The sequence below is a fragment of the Dermacentor variabilis genome, chromosome 5, assembly GCF_050947875.1.
Source record: "Dermacentor variabilis isolate Ectoservices chromosome 5, ASM5094787v1, whole genome shotgun sequence".
NCBI classification, from domain to species: domain Eukaryota; kingdom Metazoa; phylum Arthropoda; class Arachnida; order Ixodida; family Ixodidae; genus Dermacentor; species Dermacentor variabilis.
In genome coordinates, this window is record NC_134572.1 from 23,004,000 (window position 1) to 23,025,777 (window position 21,778).

Consider the following 21,778-nt stretch of genomic DNA (forward strand, 5'->3'; position numbering starts at 1 on the left):
GTCCCTCGAGGGGCTGGTCGCACAGTAATTTTGCGTGTACTCGGAGGTTTCTTTCGCGCTCGGAAAAACAAATTTATGTAGAAATTATTGAGTAAACGATAGCTGTATCCAGAGTTTTTCATGTTTCCGTGTAATTTTCTCATTGTCACCATTCCTCTACTTATAATGCTTGAGAAGTTTAAAAATTAATTAGGACTAATTATCTAGTTAGGTGGAACGTAAAACATTAATCTGTATCCAAGCGACGGCGAACAACATTATCTAAGTTCAGTCCAGCTATGTGCCATTTGCACATATTTAAAGTTTGGGGAAGAGTACCTGGGACATCCTGTCTATATAGCTTCTCCTGCAGGCCGTGTGCCTCGTACGTTCTTGCCGCTAATCGACTGTACCTTTACATAGAATGCGATTCTTGCCATTGGCTTATTTCACGCTTAGTCGCTACGCCGCCTCGATTTTCGGCCAGCCACCGCAAGTTCCAAAACCGGAAGTGGACCAGCCGCAGCTGCTAGCAACACACTCTTTATCTGTTTGTCTACCTACACTGCCCAAACTCTGCTCCACCAAAATCTTCTCCACTTCTCCTCATTCCCCGCCTTTTGTCAGCCGATTATATAAAAAAATCCTATCAAGGTAGGGGATGCTACCCTCCCCTCTCCCTCGATATAAACGAGAGGAGTGTTTTATTATGCTGTTCAAACAACGAAGCGGGTCACCGCCTGGTGCTTGCATCGGCGATTACTAAATTTGATATCAATCAAAATGTAAAATAAAAATGCAATAGCCTTATCTTATACGGTCCCTGGTCACGAAAAGTGAGCTGCACATGACCGACCCTGCGAGTACAAACGCAGTATTCGTAATATATTAGACGAAACAAAACACATGCTTCTTGAAATAGCACTCCTGATTGCTTGCAAATTCCTGGGGTTTTGCTCATTAGAATATTTATTCGAAAACAAAGGATGCTAGACGCTTAACCAGGTTTCTTTCGAACACCACTAGGGCTTTTTCCATAGGCAGTGTGTCGGCTTGCGAAGTGAAAACTGGTCAATCATACACTCAATCAATAAATCAATCATTCGTATTGGTCTCGTGAGCTATTCTCGTTGCATTCACGCGTAGTGTCCTCCGTCCGGTACTAAACCGACCAACCAGAGACAGTATTTTTTTTCTTAGAACGGAATGACGTACGGTGAACGTGAACAAAGTCAGGCAGGTAATATTTGTGTAGATAAAAATGAAAAATGGAACTTGAGCAGATCATGTATTCCTCGTAACAATATAAAGGGTGGCAAGAGAAGAGAAACGCAGTCGAAGGCACGAGATATTTAGCGTAATAATGAGATCAAGAAACCAAGGCGAATAACGTAAAGTCAACTAACACGAAAAAGAATAACTGGGAACTACTGGGAGATGGCTATGATGACGACTCATGGGGACGTCGCACACTTTTTTCGGTCTCTGGCGCAGGACAGCGGAAGCTTAAAGACCGCGCCAGCCGCCATGCCCCCACCGAGTCAAGAAGACGCAAAAAGGAGGCGATTGAAACTGGTTGTCCCAGTCATCGTGATTTTAGTTGGGGTGTTCATTTCAATCATCGCTTACATTTTTTTCATTTTGGCCGGAACGACAATGCGGATCTGCGTCTCCGACTCGTGCAAGGAACACGCCAAGCGGCTATTGAACACGATAAACACCAGTGTCGATCCCTGCAAGAACTTTTATGCGTTTGTCTGCGGCGGTTGGAAGCGGGAGTTTCCCACACTTTCTGTCCTTGAGAAAATGAACCAGGACGCCAAGAAAAATGAGATCATGGAGCTGGGTGCCGACCTATGGCAGCAAGGGAAAGCAGCCCAGCTGTACCAGAAGTGTGCCGACCCTCAGATGCCGCACTCTATCGTTGAGATTGATGCGCTCGTCCATTTCATGGATGACGTTGGGCTCGTGTGGCCCTTTAAAGATTCCGACGATGCCCCATTTCACCCGTTAGAAGTAATGCTCAGCATGGCGGCAAGCTTTGATGTCAACTTTCAGTTTCGCCTACAGGTCATGATAAGCAAAGTGATTGGTAATATTTTGATATTCCGCAGGCGATACAATGGCGTGGTTTGGAAACATCGCCTTGAGCACCTCATGAACACACAACAGTACGCAGCGGTCATCCATGATCATATGGCAGTCCTGGGCCTACATAACTTGAAGTATGATGCGACACTCTTGCAAAAGCTCGAGACATTCTTCACCGAAGCCACCCATTATGGCAACAAAGGCGAGCAGTGGTGGTTAACCTTCGATGAACTCGATACTAAGACGCCGAACATAAGGGACGTAGAATGGCACCCTCTCCTGAACAGGCAATACAGCATTACGCTCAGACGCCGTTGGAATCCTAAAGACTGGGTGGTAGTTGAAGACTCCCTCCTCCTGACAAAGCTCGACGAGCTCTTCCGCACGTACAACCAATCGGAGATTTTCATGGGCACTGCCTGGATGTTTATCCAGTCTCACCTTTGGGCGGCGACGGGGAAACCAGAGCTCATGTTCCGTGACAACGTCAACGAGAACAGGCAGCTTGCCTGCCTGGAGTACGTGAACTCTATTTTCGGGCTTCTCAGCTCCACCGAATACTTAACGCAGCTCTTCCCGACGAATGAGACCCGCCGCGGCGTCTACCGCTTCACGCAAAGCCTCAAAAACGAATTCGTATCGAAAGTGAATAGAGCCGCTTGGATCGACCGAGAAATCGCTGGAATGGCAATACGCAAGATCAAGAACACGGAATTGAACATCTTGCCATCCGAGCAGTTTTTTGTTTCGTATCAACGCGCCGCTCTTTACGGGATATTTCCCGATACTAGTAATTTTTCATTCGTGATTAGCTGGCTTGTTAGCGCGGAGAAGTACGGGAGGCTACAAAACGATGCACGCTTTTACGATATATACCAAAAGAGACGCACTTTTCACCAACAACCCTATACGTATGCGTACCTTCCCAATTCAGTTGACGCTGTCATGGTGGCGTTTGAAGCGCCGCTTTTCTACATAAATGGAACCTTCGCAATGAACTACGCCGGCTCGGGGTTTATGCTGGCCAGAGAGATCGCCAAAACAATCGACCCGCTAGGTACGACGGTGAACCTCGATGGTGAAAACATTGCCTGGTGGGGCAAGACACATTCGGCCGAGTACTACCACCGCATGCAGTGCCAATTAGGCCAGGAGTCCGGACTGCCAGAGATGGGTGTCTTCCCTGCGATACCGGCGCTGGAGGTCTCCTTCTCGGCGTTCAAAACGACCATCCAGCAGCACTTCAACCGTTCCGATGCCGTTAATGACTTGCGACTTGAAGGCCTTGGAGAATACGGTGAAGACCAGGTGTTCTTCATGACCTACTGCTACGCACTCTGCTCTAAAGAAGGCGACATTAGCAGCCAACAAGAGTGCAACGTGCCGCTCCGGCACTTTTATCCTTTTGCAGAGGCCTTCAAATGTCCCGAGGGGTCGCCCATGAATTCGAAAACAAAATGCACATTTTTTGATTGACAGTCTTTGGCACGGAGTGCTTTTGCGTTTATAATTGAAAGAGCGTAGCAACGAGATGGAGCGAGGAAATAGCTGACACGAAGCGCAATTTCGTACGTTTCAGACCAATGTAGTCTCTGCTTCCCGTCCTTTTCCTGCGCTGTTCTAATTAGTGTTTTTGTGGTAAAAAAGCTCCTCTGAAGCCAACAGCAAGATATGTCAAAGTGTAGTGTCAATAAAAAGGCCACGTATTTATTTTTATTTTCTTCTGACGTATCTCATTGTTTTCTTAAAAATCTGTCACTTCTTGCGGTACTGCAGAAATTACTAGGCATGTGCTTAGACTTAAGGCGCGCTCTTGCATGGTATCAACTTTCCAAGTAATTTATATGCCGTCACAAGCACTTGCTAAAAAGAGTGCGAATTCTTTTTTCGAGATAGAGGCTACAAGATTTCTGCGAGGTCATGCAAGTACACAGCGTGGTCGCTGTCATGCGCTGTCAATAGTATTCCTGAACATGTGAGGGCAAAAATTGGCCCGTAGATTGGTACTTTCCGATGGCCTGGTTTCGCAATATTGTCGTACTGTTTGGGGTGTCGCGCAACTGAAAATCGCATTTTCGTCGAGTTGTACAAGCCTCAATCGTGAGCTAGGAGTTGCGCGCCCAGTTTTGCTTGAATCTAGGAAAACAAAGTGAAATGGCGTAGAAATCTACCTATCCATTGATACGAAGACAAAATGATTAATGTGCCGAAGAGTGAACACAAACGCATGTAAAGCTGGGGCCGCGTTTACTTTTATTATTATTATTATTATTATTATTATTATTATTATTATTATTATTATTATTATTATTATTATTATTATTATTATTATTATTATTATTATTATTATTATACTCGCTGTTTCACAAGTACGTTCACGAACCGAGGCCATCATCAATGGCATTGCAAGTTTCTGCATTCACCTCACGAAGATTGCATAAGCATCTTTCTTTCGCGCGCATCCACGGCAAAACAGACGCTTTTAACTAATCTGCGCTTCCACGTGTCATCCGCTTGTGGAACGACCTTCCCGATATGCTGGTAGCTGAAGCTAACAAAGAAAAATTCTGTCATGACATAAACATTCATTTCTTACTTTTAAAAAAAAAAACTTCTTGTCTGCGTTGCTTCCTGTATGCTTTTTTTTTCTTACCTTAGAATTTTAGAGCTTGTGTAAACTTGAATCTTCGTTGTATTATTATTAAAAAATCATTGAACAATTGTACAATTTTGTATAATTGTTTGCTCTTTACACTGTGTAAATTTTTTTCCCTTACCCAATGCCCATTATTGGGGCCTGTAAGGTATTTTGAATAAATAAATAAATAATAACCCTTATTTTTTGCCGTCAACGTGACGGTGGAGGTAAGGGAAAAAAGCTGAAACAGACAGCTTGACTAGTTCCCGCCCCGAAGAAAAAGAAATACATTCCATAAAGGCAGACAGTTCAGCTACCGACAAGAAATGAAAACACATTTTTGGTTATACAAAAAGAATACCTATAACTACAAGCATCTTTGTGGCATATGCGCATTCCCAAACGTGTGAAAATAAAACTGTAGTATTGGCTTTATATTTACAGGACACTCCTGGAAGACACATGTAAACACCCATGCACACAACAACGGCTTACTAACATATGCATAGTGGTATATCACGAACATTCATCACTAAATTTCACAATAGAAATAGAGTTCAGAAAACACGTCAAAGATAAACAAAAACTATGATATGCATACCAATTTACACAAAACAGAACAATGTTCAGGGAAATACACCTAAGGCTTAAAACAGAATTTTAATTGCTGTTTTGATGTATTTCTAGCTGCATAGTGTGTCTGTGACAAAAATGCAATAATTCTGGCAGTTTTCATCATTGGCTGTCCATAAGTAGTTCTACACGTCTCTACGTTCCAAATTTCCCTTCTACGTGTATCATATAAAGGAGTTTTCTTTGACAAAGAAGCTAAAGCTGAGAGAAAGTTTGTTTTCTTTTACATCCTTTTTATATGTTAAACAAATGTGTACGGATACATGTGGGTAATTTTCATAATTTCGACCTTTTCAAACAAAGGCAGAGATGGGTGATCACGAGGAACTCCGAGAACATGTCGCAACATTCTTTTCTGCATTGTAAGAAATTTACGTAACTTTGTAACAGTCATAGTTCCCCAAACTAAATGTGCATAACTAATATGAGAGTGAAATAATGTATTGTGATGAATAACCTTGACCTGCACAGGCAGCATCTCTTTATTAATGTACGTAACTCCTACGACACTTGAAATCTTGTGAACAACATGTTCCACGTGGTCTACCCACGTTAAGTTCTCATTGAACACAACGCCAAGAACTTTGAATGCGCGGAGTATTTCTATTTTTGAATCACCTAACGAAAGATCTGTAATTATAAAAACGCTCTTATTCCTCGGACGGAAAGGTATGGCTTTCGTCTTGGCCGTCTTTATTTTTAATGCATTAGCACTTGACCACTCATGCAAACGCGATAGTGAGCTATTTGCTTCGGAAATTAAGTCATTCGGAGATGCAGCTGAAGAAAGCATAGTCGTGTCATCGGCATATGTGGTACGTTTAATGTTCGAAATAATACATATAATGTCATTCAATTAGATATTAAATAAAAGTGGTCCAGGGATGCTTCCCCGAGATTCTCCTGATGTTATTGTTTTTTTGTGTAAAGAGAAACCATTGACGTAACCATATTGTTGTCGATTTTCTAAATAGGATACTAATAGCGCTAGTACATTACCACGGATTCCATATGTATATAATCTTCTTTGTGCAATATCCAATGTTTAAGAAAATCAAACGCTTTTGTAAAGTCTACAAAAACACCCAAGGCTACGTCTTTTTTTTTTTCAAAGGCGTTTAAAATACATTTTTTTCTGCTCCAGTAAAGCCTGTGGCGTCGACCTGTTTTTACCGAAGCCAAATTGGGACCGGGAGGGTATACTGTATTTATCGCAGAAATTCATTATTTTGGTGTATATTACTTTTTCCAGTCATTTAGAGAAAATAGGGAGTACGGACACGGGTCTGTAATTTCCAATGCCATTCTTATCGCCTTTTTTATAGAGCACTGTCACCCTAGCACCCTGCAATAGCTTTGGAAACACTCCCTGTAAAAAAACATAGAATAAATATGTTCGTTAGGCACGGTGAAATTAGTTTAATTACATGTTTGACAGGTGCAACTTTTATACCATCTGCGCCGCTGCTTTTACTGTTATTTAGTCCTCGGAACGCCGAAATGACATCTGGCTCTATTACAGTACTAAAAAAGGGGGATTCCTGGTTTTTAGTTCTGATGTAATCGAGTGTGCCTTCAGTCAGACGTTCTACTTTAAGTTCAACAAAGTATTTGTTAAATTCATCCGCTAAACGAGCGAACTGAATCTTTGTAACAAAGCTAAAGTTTGTTTGGCGATCTATAACTGCTTTTAGTTTTTCCTATATTTCGTTTCTATTTCCTGCAGAACTCTGAAAGAAATTGCAAATGTAATGATTTCTGGCAGCTCTAATCTCCTTCGTAAATTTATTGCGGAACACTTCCAATGTTTTTAATAAATCTGGGCCACGTGTGGCCATGAATTTTACCTAATGTTTATCTCTAACGTTAATCTGTCTGAGAAATTCTTTTGTAATCCACGGCTTACGTATCTTCTTTGGCTTCGAAAATACTTTTTTGGGAAAACAGTTATTATATGTATCTAGAAACAGACTCAAAAGTCTATTCAATGTGCATCTTTGAGCATCTGTCTCGTTCAGCACAATTCGCCAATCTACGCAAGAAATTTGTAATTTGAAAATGTCCATATTTGTTAATTAAAAGTCTTAAAGGTATTGCTGTGTGGGTTTAGTTTTACGCATATGTTTATCCAAGCACATATTATATACCGAAGTGATTACTTATATGTGTGTACATTATTCCAGCCTTCACGTTAGGTGCATGCAAGTGGTGATAAACATATCAAGCAGCGAAGAAGGTGTAGGAGTAATTCTAATAGGCTTATTAATGACAGTCATACATCCATAAGCTTTAATTGGTTGTTCAAATTCCCGTTTTACAGGCAGATCTCCAAGCATATTAATTTGAAGATCTCTGCCGATGATCGCAGATGTCGTATTTTCATTTGAAAAAGTCAACAAAGAATCTAGAAATAGCAAAACGTTTTGCACATTCCCGCTAGGAGGCCGGTATACTACGCTTGCTAGTTTTTTGTCGATCGCCAAACACAGGATTTCATATTCTTCATGCCCGCAAGAGAAATTCCGCACTTAGTCGCAGACAAGATGTTTCTTCACCATGCCTGCCGCCCCACCTCCACAAGAGGTAGCTCGGTTCAAAAAATAGCTGTTGTAAGAGGGCAAGCATAATGCATTAGCTTCTTCTGTGTACCGCGTCTCCGTAAGCATAATGATGTCAAAAGCGAAATCAAGCTTGATGAACAACACTTCGAACTGAGCGGATTTATTCTTAGCTGACTGGGCATTGAGGTGAAGCAGCTTAAGTGAATTTGCATATTCCATACCACAAACATCTTTAAACTCGGATGGTGTAATGTAATCTTTGTATGAGGCCATAATAAGGGGAGAAAAGAAACTTAAGTCTATTTAATCTTGGCTAAGTCATCCTGGCATTTTACATAATCTGTTGTTGTTCCATCTTTCTGGCGGACAAAAACTTTGCCGTTTCGATGCCAGGCGAATTTGAAATCGTGCACTTTAGCCCATTGCCTGGTAACCTCAAGCAATACCCTGCTTTGTTTCGTCAAATTTTCCTGAATGTGCAGCTCATTTCGGACTGGTTCAGTTCTGTTTTTTTTTAACTGAGCCTTCAAATCCTGTCGTGCCGGGTACCTGGTACCTGGTATCTTATCTTTAGGTGCTGGAAGCCTGTGTAAAGCAACAATGTCGTATTTAGTTATTTCTGGAATGTGAAGCTCCGCTGCCACTTCTATAATTTTGACAATAAGTCTTCCTTTTCACTGACGGTTATGCCATGGAACTCGAGATTTAGTTTTCTGCTTTGCCATTCAAGATTGTTTAGATCTTCAATTATCTGTCGTATTTCAGTTGCGCGGTCTTGAAATTCAATTGATTCAGCTCGTTTTTTTCTAGATGCGATATTTTTTTGTCATGATTGCGCATGTGTACCAGAACTTCCTCGTATTTATCTGACATCATTTCCACTGCGTGCTCTATATTTTCTACTGCGTCTTTAGCGTCATAAGGCTTTCCAGTTTTACATGAGTACCTTGAACAGTCGCTCTGTCTGCATCTTGTTCTTTTTTTTTGTTTTGCTGGTTTGGCTACCTCTGGGCTTTGCTATCTTATATGTTTGGCAATGCTAACCCTTCGGCCATACTTAGCTTTTTGATTTGTAGGTTGGTTCTGCTATGCCTGAGCAGTTACCGAAAGGTACATGAAGGAACATTCTCCACACACCAGCCCTTTTTCACAACTTTCCTTACAAACCGCACAAGCATCGTCGTCTGAAAATGGCATGTTTGCAAGGAAAACACACCCACAGAAAAAGAAAAACTGGAATACAGCAATGGCGGCATCAGGGGCGACAAGAACAAGAGGCAACTAAGTACAACCTACAGAAAACTGGTTCCAACTAACCTTCAGTTTGTAGAACATAGGTTTAGCGCTTGTCGATACGCCGCTACTGCTGCCAAGAATGGTAGGACATCGCATCCGGGGCTCTTCTTATACTCGGTAGCGTCCAATTCCGGGCGTCGTTTCTGTCGGTGCTGGCTTAACACGTGTCCCGGTTGAACATGACGATAGTGCAGCAGATAGCAGGCTTTTCCCAGTCCGATGATTCCGTCATTGGAATTCGGCGGCTTGCTCTGGTGTTCTGTAGCGCTTCAACGATGCTCCGTAGATGCCTGAAATTTGCAGAACAGAGGTTTAGCGCTTGTCGACACGCCGCTCCTGCTGCCAAGAATCACAGAATCAGCACATAAATTCTCCATGGTAAAGTAGGAGTACGCATTAAGTGCTTATTTGCCTGGTCACGACGTATGTAATAGATGCTATACCTTTACACACGGCCTTGTGTAGAATTTTGTTTGCATGTGGAAATGGTAGTGTGTGCAGCTGTAAGCGCGGTATTGCAACCGCCCGAGGGCTGGTCGACTTGATCACAAGTCGTCGTCGCAAGTATACTGCTTTGTATAAACCTTGTGTATTTAATACTTGACATGCAATTAAGGTTATCGCGCTCTTCTATCAACTGAGGCATAGAAGGCAAACTAGAGAAGGCGCCAGCGAGAATCGAGGCTATGCGACAAGAAAATGTGTAACACCTTTCACTGGCTTAAATTATCATATCATAGTACTGGACGCGCTGCTACACAGCAATAAAGAAAATGAAAGGCCCTCTGTGTACGATAGCAAAGACAATGTGGTCCATTATATACAAACTGTCGCACTATTGTCAAAGTGTTCTTGATTGTGCGGCTTTTCATTAAGTTAGTTTCGGGCTTATAAATTTCAAGATTTGACGGAATCTGGTGGGATCGGGGAAGATCATAGTAAACAATACATACAGAGTCGACCAACGTAAAATCCGTGCTTTATGTCCCGGGCTTCAGAAAAACAGTCGCTCGGGTTCGGCACACGTACTGCATACAGGTGTGACACGTCCGGGCGCGCAAGCGCGGGAGCAGCCTCACGAATCTCGGACAAGTTGTACGAAGAACGCTTCCCGGTTTGTGTACCAGATTCGGTGCGCAGACTGGCAGACTTAATAAATATATCTAGAAATAAAATCACGAGGCCATTCCACTCTGTGAAGGCGGTTGACCAGCGAAGCTGTCTAGCGCAGGACACGGAATCATGTATTGTCTTGATGAGTGGTCTTCGTGACGGAATGTACGCACACTCTTTTATTGCCTTCATTGGTGGTCATTATTTCACTGGCAAATGTAATCACATTCTTTGATAATGTCAAATTGATGCACGTACACCGCTGGGTGGTCATTTCGGCGGCATCGGTGTGGGATCGCAAGGGACCATGTCTGCAACACCGAACGCGTGATCCGCTCCCTTTTCGGTACCGACACATCCGCATTGAAATCACCGATAACGACAACGGGAGTAGTGTCACCGCAGCTAATTCACGCAAAGTGAGTAACCATGAACCTTAGTGGGACTAATAATCATTGCATTTTTTGCTTGCTTACGGGGGTATGAGCCATTGCTCACGAGGTATGGGCCATCGATTATGGCAGCTTTAGACATGCTGTTCTGTAAGTTGTATTCGTGATTAGAAAATTTAAGCCCTGTTCGCTTCACTTTGCTGAGTGCTTGTAGCGTCTGCATTACAGGACTATGGTCCATTGCATTTTTTGCTTGTTTACGGGAGTATGAATGCTTATGAGGGTATGAGCCATTAATGATGATAGCTTTTGTTCACGGAGAACAAAAATGCACCGAATCTTGTACCCCTGTCACACGGGAAGATTTAAATGTCATTCGAATCGAATGGCATTCGATGCATCGAATGCCATTCGGTCTCTTGCGGTGCTACACAGTAAAATATAATGGCATTCGCAAATGATAGCAATGACGACTAGGAACAAAATTTTTGAAGTTCAAGAAAATTATGTACCGATTAAACGCGTTTAAGAACTTTTGAGAGTACTTTTAAAACAGACTAAAACATTTTGGCGCCAAATATTCACAACTAAAATCACTTCGATCAGCATATCTCATATGGCCGACCGCCGCAACAAGACTCCTGATGCAAAGAGTCATGGCGCTTGAGCACAGCCCGTGGTGAGAATATCATGGCGACAAAAATAATTATTCCTTTTTATAAGTCCAAAAAATTATCTTCTGACTTTGCTGATGCACGCATTATTTTTTCGCGTTGCATGTCGCTGTTCCATCTGTGGTCAAGAGTATACATTCGGTTCGAAATCGAATGAGTTCCCCTAACCCATTCGATGGAAAATTTCATTTCATTCGAATGACCTTAAATTTTGCCGTTTAAATCCCGATTAGTAGCATTATGTGCGAATGCCATTCGATTCGAATGACATTATATCTTCCCGTGTGACAGGGTTATCAGCCATGTACAGCTTCGCTGTGAGAAGTCGCAGACCGGCGTGGCACGCGCAGCACACTCGCAGCGCAAGCTGGACGACATTGCAACTCCATTTCCGGCGACACGCACTAGAGGGTCTTTACGGAGAGGTCCATTCGCGATCGCGAAGCTTCGGACGCAGAGCAGTCCCGGGCCTCCCGTCACCGACATCGACCAAGGCGGTTGTGGGCGCTGCGATCGAAGTATGACTACGTTAGCAGCGAATGATCATTGTTCAGACCGGGTGATCAGACACCCGCTGTGGTTGCGTAGTAGTTATGGTATTAGGCTGCTAAGCTAGACGTCGCGGTATCGCATCCCGGCCATGGCGGCCGCATTTCCACGGGCGCGAAATGCGAAAACACCCGTGTACTTAGATTTGGGTGCTCGTTATAGACCCCCAACTGGTCCAGATTTCGTAAGTCCCTCGCCATCGCGTGCCTCGTAATCAGATCGTGGCTTTTGCACGTAAAACCCCCTGATTTAATTTAAAATGCCTGTTAAAGGAAACTAATTTGAACTGAATACAATAAGAAAATAAGCTTTATTACACTCAAACCAAACAAAATTTTCTATCAACCTTATATTGCTATGGCGAGGAAATAAAAGACTACTATTTACTGTATTATTAACAATATATACCTCTTCTTCAGCGCCGCTAAAAAACAGGGCGTTTACTCCTCCATCAAAAGCAGCGCAATGCATCTCTCATAGTGTGCAGAAAGGCGCACTCGTAAAGTTATCCTGTCACTATACGCGCCCTCTCTAGCTTCCCCCGCCGTCTCACATTTTGTGCAGTTTTGTTCGTCAACGTTTAAAGTCATTCTAATGGCACGGTGTTTTGTCAAGAGTGTTTCACCGTGGTTAAGCGTGTTCTGTCAAAAATAGAGTTACAATCACCGAATAATAGTTCACTATAGCTGCCTTCGTGTGACTGCGCTGGGCGATGGACTTCGGGTCATTAGGGGTCACGCCGCCAGCTCTGAACACCCGTTGCTTTTTTCGGTACGATATTCTACAGCATGGGGAGGGGGGGGGGGGGGTTGTGGCACCCGTACGGCTGGTGTATCACTGTGCATCTTACCGCGCTAAGGTTGAAGTGCTCATCGAGTCAACTGGCCAGACATTCGAAAATATTGGTCAGACATTCGAAAATATTGGCGGGGCTAACCGCATAAACATCTTTCCTTTGTCAACAAAAATGACGTCACAGCATTTTGTTAGCGAATATGACCCCACTTCATTTTATGTTCCGTCCGAAGTGCTGTATCGTCGCGCATAACTCGCTAAGCCCCATGAACCACTGATGCAGCGCCATGTCTTGAACGTATGGGCTTCTACGGAAGCTTAGCTGCCATGTATAACTTACATTTTAGAACCGCTGAATATTCAAACCACTGCGCACACGTTTAAGAAGAATACCGGCAGTCTTTTATCCCGAATGGCTTCTGTGCATGTGGTACCACGTGCATAAATGAGTGTTTTTCGCCGTTATCGGTGATTATCGACAAGGCTTCCGTAGGAAAGCCGAAACAGCTTTTGACTAAATACATTTTACCTTTGTGTGTGCTGGGTGTATTGTTTACTTCTACTGTCGGGCTCTGTACTAATCAGTCGGAATTTGTAACAAAAGTCGTCAAGTAGCAGTTGTTCTCGTTAATTCCAGATTCACCGTCATTAGCCTATTTTACGCCCACTGCAGGACGAAGGTCTCTCCCTGCAATCTCCAATTACCCCTGTCCTGCGCCAACAGACTCCAACTAGCACCCACGAATTTCCAAATTTCATCGCCCCACCTAGTCTTCTGCCGTCCTCGACTGCGCTTCCCTTCTCTTGGCACCCATTCTGTATCCCTAATGGTCCACCGGTTATCTAACCTGCGCGTTACATGACCTATACCGCTCCATTTTTTCTCTTAATGTTAATTAGAATATCGGCTATACGAATTTTCTCTCTGTTCCAAACCGCTCTCTATCTGTCCCCTAGCGTTATACCTTGCATTCTTCATTCCATCGCTCTCTGTGCGGTTCTTAACTTGTTGTCAAGCTTCTATGTAAGTCTCCAAGTTTCTGCCCCATACGTCAGCACCGGTAAAAGGCACTCATTTTATACCTTCATTTTCAGTGACAATGGTAAGCTTTCATTCAGGAGCTGACAATATCTCCTGTATGCGTTCCAACCCCCCATCTTTATTCTTAAGTTAATCAATGGCTTTGAAAACAAAACTTGGTAAATGTCTTGGTAAACTTTGCCAAGTGATAGCGTCCCTTTCCAGGCGCTGGACCTGCGGTGAACAGCCCACGGTGAATAGCCACGGTGAGCGCCGTGGCTCACATGCAATAAAACAACCTAGCCCACTGCCAAATAGGATAAAGGTGAATTAAAGTGGATTAAGCTGTAAAAAAGTTGATTCAGGTGAATTGAAGTGGATTAAGGGTGGTTAACGTAGATTACGGTGCGTGAGAGCAAGGTCGATTAAGGTGGATTAAGGTAAAGATTTAAGGTGAGGTGATAACTTAAAGAAGTCATTATGCTTTCGAATTCAAATCACGTAAGAATAGTCAAGTAACAGTTAGATTTTAGGAGGCCATTTTCGAAACACGTTTACCAACTTTGAAGTCACTAAAATGTCACGAATTGTTCAGTCACGTCGCTACAAAAAGTCGCCGGTCGCAAAACATTTTAAAAAATCCGCCTCTTTTTCACTGTGTGAAAGGGGATGTACAGCGAAGCTGTTGCCGACATTACACAACCGCCACTACCACAAGCGACGTACGTCACACGCACACGCTCGTGTGCGGCAGTGCAGCGTACATGCTCATTCTTCTAGGCCCTCCGCCAAGCGCAAGTGCCTTGATTCGGCCTTTTACCGAGGGAAAGAGGGAGAGAATAAACTTTATTCGAGAACCCCGGTCCGGGTTCCCCCGCTTTGTACTAGTTGCCTGCCAAGCCGAGCGTCGTGATGAGCTCGATCATGGCTTGTACGTAGTCGGAGGAGGAGTCCGCCAGCCACTGCTCAAGTGTCGCAGGTCTACGGGTGGGTAAGAGTTTTACAAGGCTAGCCTGAATAGCGGGACGGCTTCCCGGACAATCCCACAGAATGTGACCATTATCCTGGAAGCCGCGCCATTCCGTGCAAGCAGGATTAGCAGGCGAACCTTGTAGGTAGTGTGGGAAGTGTGGGGACTAGAGAGAATGCGTTTCTGCAGCGCCCCCATAGTACAGCCTCTCTTCGCTTCATGTGTGTGTCGGTTTGTGGATAGTTCATGGAGTGGTTTCGTAAACAGACAAGTATTTCGCGCCTTTCCGCCAGCGCGAAGGAACGTTGCTCATTCAGACTCAGTGGGTTCGGCCACCCCAGAGGAGGGCCCGGGAGATTTGCGAGGGATGTGGCATGTGCCACTTCCTTCCCTCTGATCACTGTGTGACTCGGAATGCACTGAATCCACACTGTAATATTGAGGTGTGCGTTGAGGTGCGTTGTTAATGCGAAGTGTAGTGGCGCGGAAACGCTTCTGGCTGCGAGTGCCTCGCATGCAGCCTGGCTTTATGTTCGAATGAGCAGATTTCATTCGTGTGGATTTGGCATGGTCGCGGCCTCCACAACAGCTGTAAGTTCCGCTTGATGTTGTGATGTAATCCTGCAGTGTCCCATGATACCCATGATATAGGTATAGAGTCGATTGCCGCCCCTGTGCAGAAGCCTTGATTATTTGGAGAGGCGCCTGTGTATAGGATCCAGTCCTCGGTGTCCTCCCTGAGGCATAGTGCTCGTCTTTGTCATTTTTCCGGTTGTGTGTCTGCCCCCATATTTCTAGGTATGGGGTCGACGGTAACACAGTCTATCGTGTGCCACAGTAGAAATCGCTGTTCCCTGCCTGGGCATTGTGGCATATCGTAGCCTAGATCACGTAAAAATGCCCGTCCCTGTTTCGATAGCTTCAGGTGACTAAACTGTGCCTCTTGGTGTAGTTGTTCCAGCTCGTCCAGATTAGGCAGAGCTGCCGTTTCATCGACTCGGTTCGATCGCGAGTATGCAGGGGAGCCTAGTATAACTCTCGTTATCTGCCGGAGCATGGTCTCAAGTTTGCCCTATTGTGTTTTGGTGACTTGTAAGTATGGAAATTCGTACATTATTCGAGGTATAGCCAGGGCCATGGTGAGCCTTCTGAGTTCATGCGCTTTGATATCTGTCACCCTTTGTGCTGTTCTTATAAGTAGCCTCTTGGCTTCGTAGAGCTGCTGAATTTTTTGCCGCGCCCAAACGTCCGCCTTATCACTGTCTTGCAGCCAAAAGCCCAGGACCATGATATGCGCTTTTTTTTCGGAATAATATCTTGGTTCACTTCTGGCGTTATTAGTTTTCGTTGCTGTTCTGCAGGTATGTTCTTTCCGACTTGCTTGCATATCTGCATCCAGTTTACTGTTGCGAGTTTGTCGGGGTTTTCTTTGGTGATGTTATCTATACGAACTTTTAGGTGCTTGTTCAGCTTGTTCTTTCGTCGTTTTCTGAGTAGCTTGTGCCTATTGTCCCATAGGTTAAGTAGATCTTTGTCTATTTGCGGGTGATTTTCAGTTCATTCTACTGCCTTGGTTGTGCTTTTGTGCACGGTGCGTAGTGTTCTCGTCCATTCTTCCGGGTTATCAGTATGCGCTCCTTGGAGAAGACCCTGAACGCATTTCTCTGTGATGTTTCTGGCTGCACTACGATTTATTTTAGTAGGGCATCGCTTCTTTGGCGTGGGAATGATTACTTCTATCACACTGTGATCAATACTTTTTCCACTCCACTCCTTTAGGTGTCCGGCCCCAAGTCATGTCTGGTTTCGTGTGTCTTTCCACTGAATTTTAAATACGAGTGGGAGCTTCTATGTCGTTCAGTAGCATTAGGTGCGCATCAATTGTATTTTGTAAGAGCTGCATTCCTTTTGGTGTACTATTGATTGTAGCACTACGCGTCATGGTGGCTGTTGAGGTCGCCTACACATAGCAAGTCCTTTTCGCTACACCTTTAGAGCAAGCTCGTCTATCTTTTTCGATAAGCCCCTGCTTTAGGAGTATGGTAGATGTTAATAATGGTTACGTTGTATGGTCTGATGAAGCGGCATTTAACCAATACGCTTTCCTTTTCACAGTTGTTCATATCACCAAGGTCCTCATGTAAGGTCGAGTGTTGGTTTACCACCAGTGTCACCGTCATTGGAGGATAGCTAATCTGATCATCAATGGTGTAATACTTGGATTGTGGTAGGCCGCGTAACCCGGTAGGTAGATCGGCGCATTGGGCTCCTGACGAGTTATTACGTGCGGCTTATGAGCAATGTGTGTTAGTTTTTGTATCAGAGTTCCTTTTGCGGCACATTCCTCTGCAATTCCATTGCCATATGGTAACTGCCGTTTCGTGTCGTGTGTTACGTCTGCTGTCATTAGTCTGCATAACTGCTAGCGTGGCGTTGTTTATTGGGGTGCGCTTCCTCCCTCGCGGGAAATCATTTCCTAAAGGTTAGTCGTAAAGTTTACACGCTTTGCGTTAGCGCAGCAAGTTGTGGTGTAATAGCATTGAGTTGCTTTTTCATTTCCGCAATTTTTCTCTCACGTTCCACATCTTCTTTTCTCAGATCTACTTGTTCTTTTCGAATTTCTGCTATTTCTTTGAGAATGTAGGCAAGTGCGCTGCCCTTGGTTGTTTCGTGGGTTGGGTTTCGCTGTGTTCTTGTATAAAGCTTTCCTGACCATGATTCCTGTCGTGCATGTATGTAACTTAGCGGGGTCATGAGGCGGGTTAGTTTTTTTTTTTTTTTGACCTCAGTACGACGCTCAGGAGTGGGAGCTGGCGGACTTACCTCTGCCCGTGGCCACCATGCTCATTTGCCTTCTGCACCGCCTTGTTGAGGTTTCTTGTTTGCCTTCTTCATGGCCTTGTTCATTAGTGGTGTACTGCCTTTGTTCCGTTGTCGCCTACTGAGGTCAGTTAGGTTGCCGTAGTTGTTGGAGCGCCTCAGCACGTACTCAGGTGTCGGTTCTCCTAGGCAGTCGAGGTGGTTCTGTGTCTTCAGCGTTGAGTAGATGGTGTCGCTTTTCGGTCGTGGCTTATTACGGTATGCTTACGGGTGTTGATTTCTAGTGTTTTCTACGCTAGACGAGTGTTCCATGCGTTTTTCGGCCACCAATCTGGTCATGCGGTCTGTTTGTTTTTTCTTCGGACAATCGGGATCTCTTTCCCCATGAGGCCCGCCGCAGTTCGCTAACTTAATTTAGCACTTGTGTAGTGTCCTATACAATCTTTGGTCCGGTGGGAATGGAAGCTCGTATTGTTCACACCGCACAAAATACCACGCATTAGGGCAGACGTCGGCTCGGTGCCCAATGGTGAAGCATGTTGTTCGTGCACTGGACCGCCTTGAGATGGGATGGCTGTATTTTGGTGACTGATCTCCCAAGTAGGGCTCTCTTGGGTAGCTCTGATTCCTTGACAGTGATGAGTTTAGCTGTTGATCGGCCCAGTCTTCTGGCTGCTACAAGTTCCCGATCTTCAAGCGTTATAGCTATTTTCTATTCGTCGTTCGGGATGTCGAGTGGGAGCCCTTTAAGTACACCTCTTGCGTTTTCCGGCTTATGCGCCACGCATGCTGTCATTTCGTGTTGTTTCCCTCCAAACTGCAATGTCTTGAGTGTGGCGAACTTCTGCGTTGCAGATCCCATCCGGCTTTCCGCAATTACAAGGTTCTGCAGCTGTCTGACTTGGGTAGTGAGATTCGGCTGCCGTAAACCCAGCTGCGGCCATGATGACAGCGCTCACATGGTAGGGCATGTCTTCTGTCAAGTTGATTTTAGTCCACATCGTGCGCCGTACGGTACTGTTCACGTTATTTCGTGTGAGAGTCAGTTACGGAGCTGCATTTATCTCTTCATACTTGCACTCAAAAGTCTCTCACACCCACCGAAAGCTGTTCGCGAGGCCGCGATTCTCTGCCCTCCCCCCCCCCATGTCTCATCATCACCCTTCGCTTTGTTGTCGTCTTCCGAAGCCGGCATGCAGCGGTAGCCCCTTCGTCACCATTACTGACGTGTCCGCTACTGCTTTCCGGTGGATTTTCTCTAGAATGTATTTTTCACGCTCGAAAAGGCATTTCAGCGCGAACATAGCGAAATCAGGCTGATTTCCGCGGCAACGCCCATGCACCGGTAGTCACATAACACAAGGAGCCGCATCCAAACACAAAGTTTCAAGGGAGTTTTGATGGCGAGCGGGTTTGTCCACGCGTCTCGCGGAGTACGCGCAGTCTACGGAGCGCATGGATTTCAATTCCGCAAAGTTGTGGTTATAAAGTTTTTATCAACTTTTGAAATGAAAGGTGGATTACCACTTCCAAAGTCGCGGTTTATGTTTTCAATCCTGGAACTTTGAGGATTTTATGTTCTTATAAACATTTGACGCCAGAGGTGCATTGACTTTTCTAAAGTTGTACATCGGACCATACAACGAGACAAACCAAATCAACACACTATCTGACAAGTTGACAAAGCACGCAGCAATATCCGATGAGATGAAGCCTTATGGTGGTTCATTTGTGCCTACATGTCACAGAAGAGAATATCAACATTTTTTTCACCTGCGCCAAAGCATCCATGTCAAGACACTGAAGCCAGCAAAGGTAACTACGTTCTTATTTATTTTTTCTACTTTGACTTTTATTCGCGAGCAGACATTGAGCCTCTTTAATTTTCTTGTTCGTGCTACCCGCGGCCTACCAGTGCAAGCCAGGGCGTATGCGTTTTTCTCGTGTTGCCCCGACCACCGCGCAGCGCACTTCGGTGCGCGTTCGTTTTTCTCTGGCCGAGGGGGTTTTGGCGTGGCAGAGTTTTGGACGATTCCATGCTAGCAGACGAGAAAAAGAAGCAATGGTCGCTCGCTGCCATCACAGTTGGAACTCAGCGGATTGCAACGCGTTTGCCTGAGGGCATCACCTTCACTCCGATGTTATTGTAACCTCTCCGGAAGGTCTTTTGTCTCGCCGGTGTAGGATACTGAGCAGTATGCGTACGGTCCTCTTTGAAACAAGCGTCTCACGTTTTCTTCTGTATTCCTTCGGTAGCCGCATTAGGTGCCCAAAGTAGGCATTCGATTCTGGCGAACATGCTTTCCTCTGCGTTATTTTTTTCATTTAGGTGCCCCCGCTCCACATAAAAATTGACATTGTTGCGGAGCAGCGAAGTGTCGAATGATGAAGGTTCCATTTTGTTGCTTCTTCTTTTGCAGAAACTAATGGGCCACGTGACACTTCAGTTGCCAAATACTCTTATTATATTATTGAGATAGCAATTATAAGGATACTCCAGGCACATTTCTGCCATCGCCATCGCCGTCATGTTCCGTATAAAGCCTAACGACGATAACATCGTCACCGCGCACGGCATGCTGTATGTGCGAGTGAAAGCGTAGGTGGGGGGCGGCGATGGTTGAGCCGGCGATGGTGGCTCAGTCTTATGTGCGCAATGGAGAAAAGCGGGGAGTAAGCGTGTCGTCTACCATCGCGCATGATGCATCGAGAGGAGTGGAGGGAGGGGGTCGTGCCTTAGGATTCCGTGATCTGTGAGTGTGTGATTGCGCAACATGTTTATTTGCCTTGTTTGACGCATTATGTACATTGACTTTTGCTTACCTACGTAGAGTTATTGGAGACATACCTATATTTAAATATCTTGTTGCCAGGTTTTGTCTATACATGCAATGAACTTTGTTTCCAATGACACGTTTCTGCACTTTATCAAGCTGTATCTTAGCATTTGTATATTCCATTGTATCTTCGAATTTCTATTGTATATTTTGCAGAACTCCTGCTTTTTATATTTCCTCTCTGTGGCGACTATAATTTCGGTGAAATTACTCATAATACACGGCCGGTGACAGCTGCTCCTTCGCAACACATTGGAACGATGGACAGCGTCATTGAGATTTTTTCCTGGCCGTTGCATATGTACAAAATGTAAAGAAAGTTCTTGAATGACAAAGTTTCATCGAAATATTTGTGCTCAACTCGTTCATTTAATGGCCTTTACGCTTTGGATGTAAAGCATTTCTTGGTGAACATTTGCTTCTTTGACAATGTCTATCTAGTCGCCTACTCCTTGGGGCTCTCATGGTCGTTCCGTTAACTTATGTACCAAAATTGGCATAGTATGACAAGAGTGTATGGCGAACATAAATAATAAGTCATGGCCTGCGCGTTATGAATTATCATGTCATGTATTCGATACGACACTTTCTATTTGTATGTTAAGATACTTCGATACATCGCATTTTTTTATTATTATATATCTATATAGTGTAGTGGCAAACGCGTATGCGCAAGAATGTTTACTTGCAGATTTCTTGACTCCAAGCAACCTTGTTAGATCTCCAACCAACCTTGTCTGTTAGATCTCAAGAAATTTCTTTCTTGCCTTAGGTATAATACTTTCATCACAAAACAATGTGTGAAAGTCACTAGACGGAAGACAACCCCATTCTTGCATTCTTCAGACTTCGTAAGAAGCACCACGCAATAGAAACTTTGATAACGACACTCTATCGACATCAGAATTTGCCCGACAGACGCCGCACGCATTGGCGTGCCCAGCACAGTACGGTGGCTACGAGCAAGTGTCGTGGCACCGACGCAACTAAACACTAGAAATCAGGGAAGCGAAAGGTCGGCTGCAGGCGGACGCTTGTTTTTGCCGTGACGGCGCAACCATCACCACGTGACTCTGATCCACCAATATGGACGCGCAGGCCTCATCGCTAGCCCTCGCTGGAGGGCTTTGGCGGAAAGATAAACGAATGTCGCTGCCTTTCTTTATTTTTTTCGGTGGCTTTGTGGCAGAAGTATCAGCTTGGGAAGCAGAGTTGAGCCAACGTTTATACTTGGACATGGTGATGTTGCGAAAGCAGTATCTTGTATTTTAAGATACACGATAAATAATTTAATGTATCGGAAATACCGATACGTATCGTGATACAGATACAAGATACCCAAAGAATATATAAGATAGTATCTAAGATACATGTACCTTCGATAGTGCCCAGGACTGCATGTAGGTCAT

General features: G+C 44.5%; 1 protein-coding gene across 1 annotated transcript; it reads left to right on the forward strand.

Moving 5' to 3' along the window:
- Positions 1 to 1,635: 1,635 nt before the first annotated feature.
- Positions 1,636 to 3,546, forward strand: LOC142582163 (neprilysin-11-like). The gene has a single exon (XM_075691557.1). It carries the CDS (start codon positions 1,636 to 1,638, stop codon positions 3,544 to 3,546), a length of 1,911 nt encoding a protein of 636 aa, XP_075547672.1.
- The last annotated feature ends 18,232 nt before the right edge of the window (positions 3,547 to 21,778 follow it).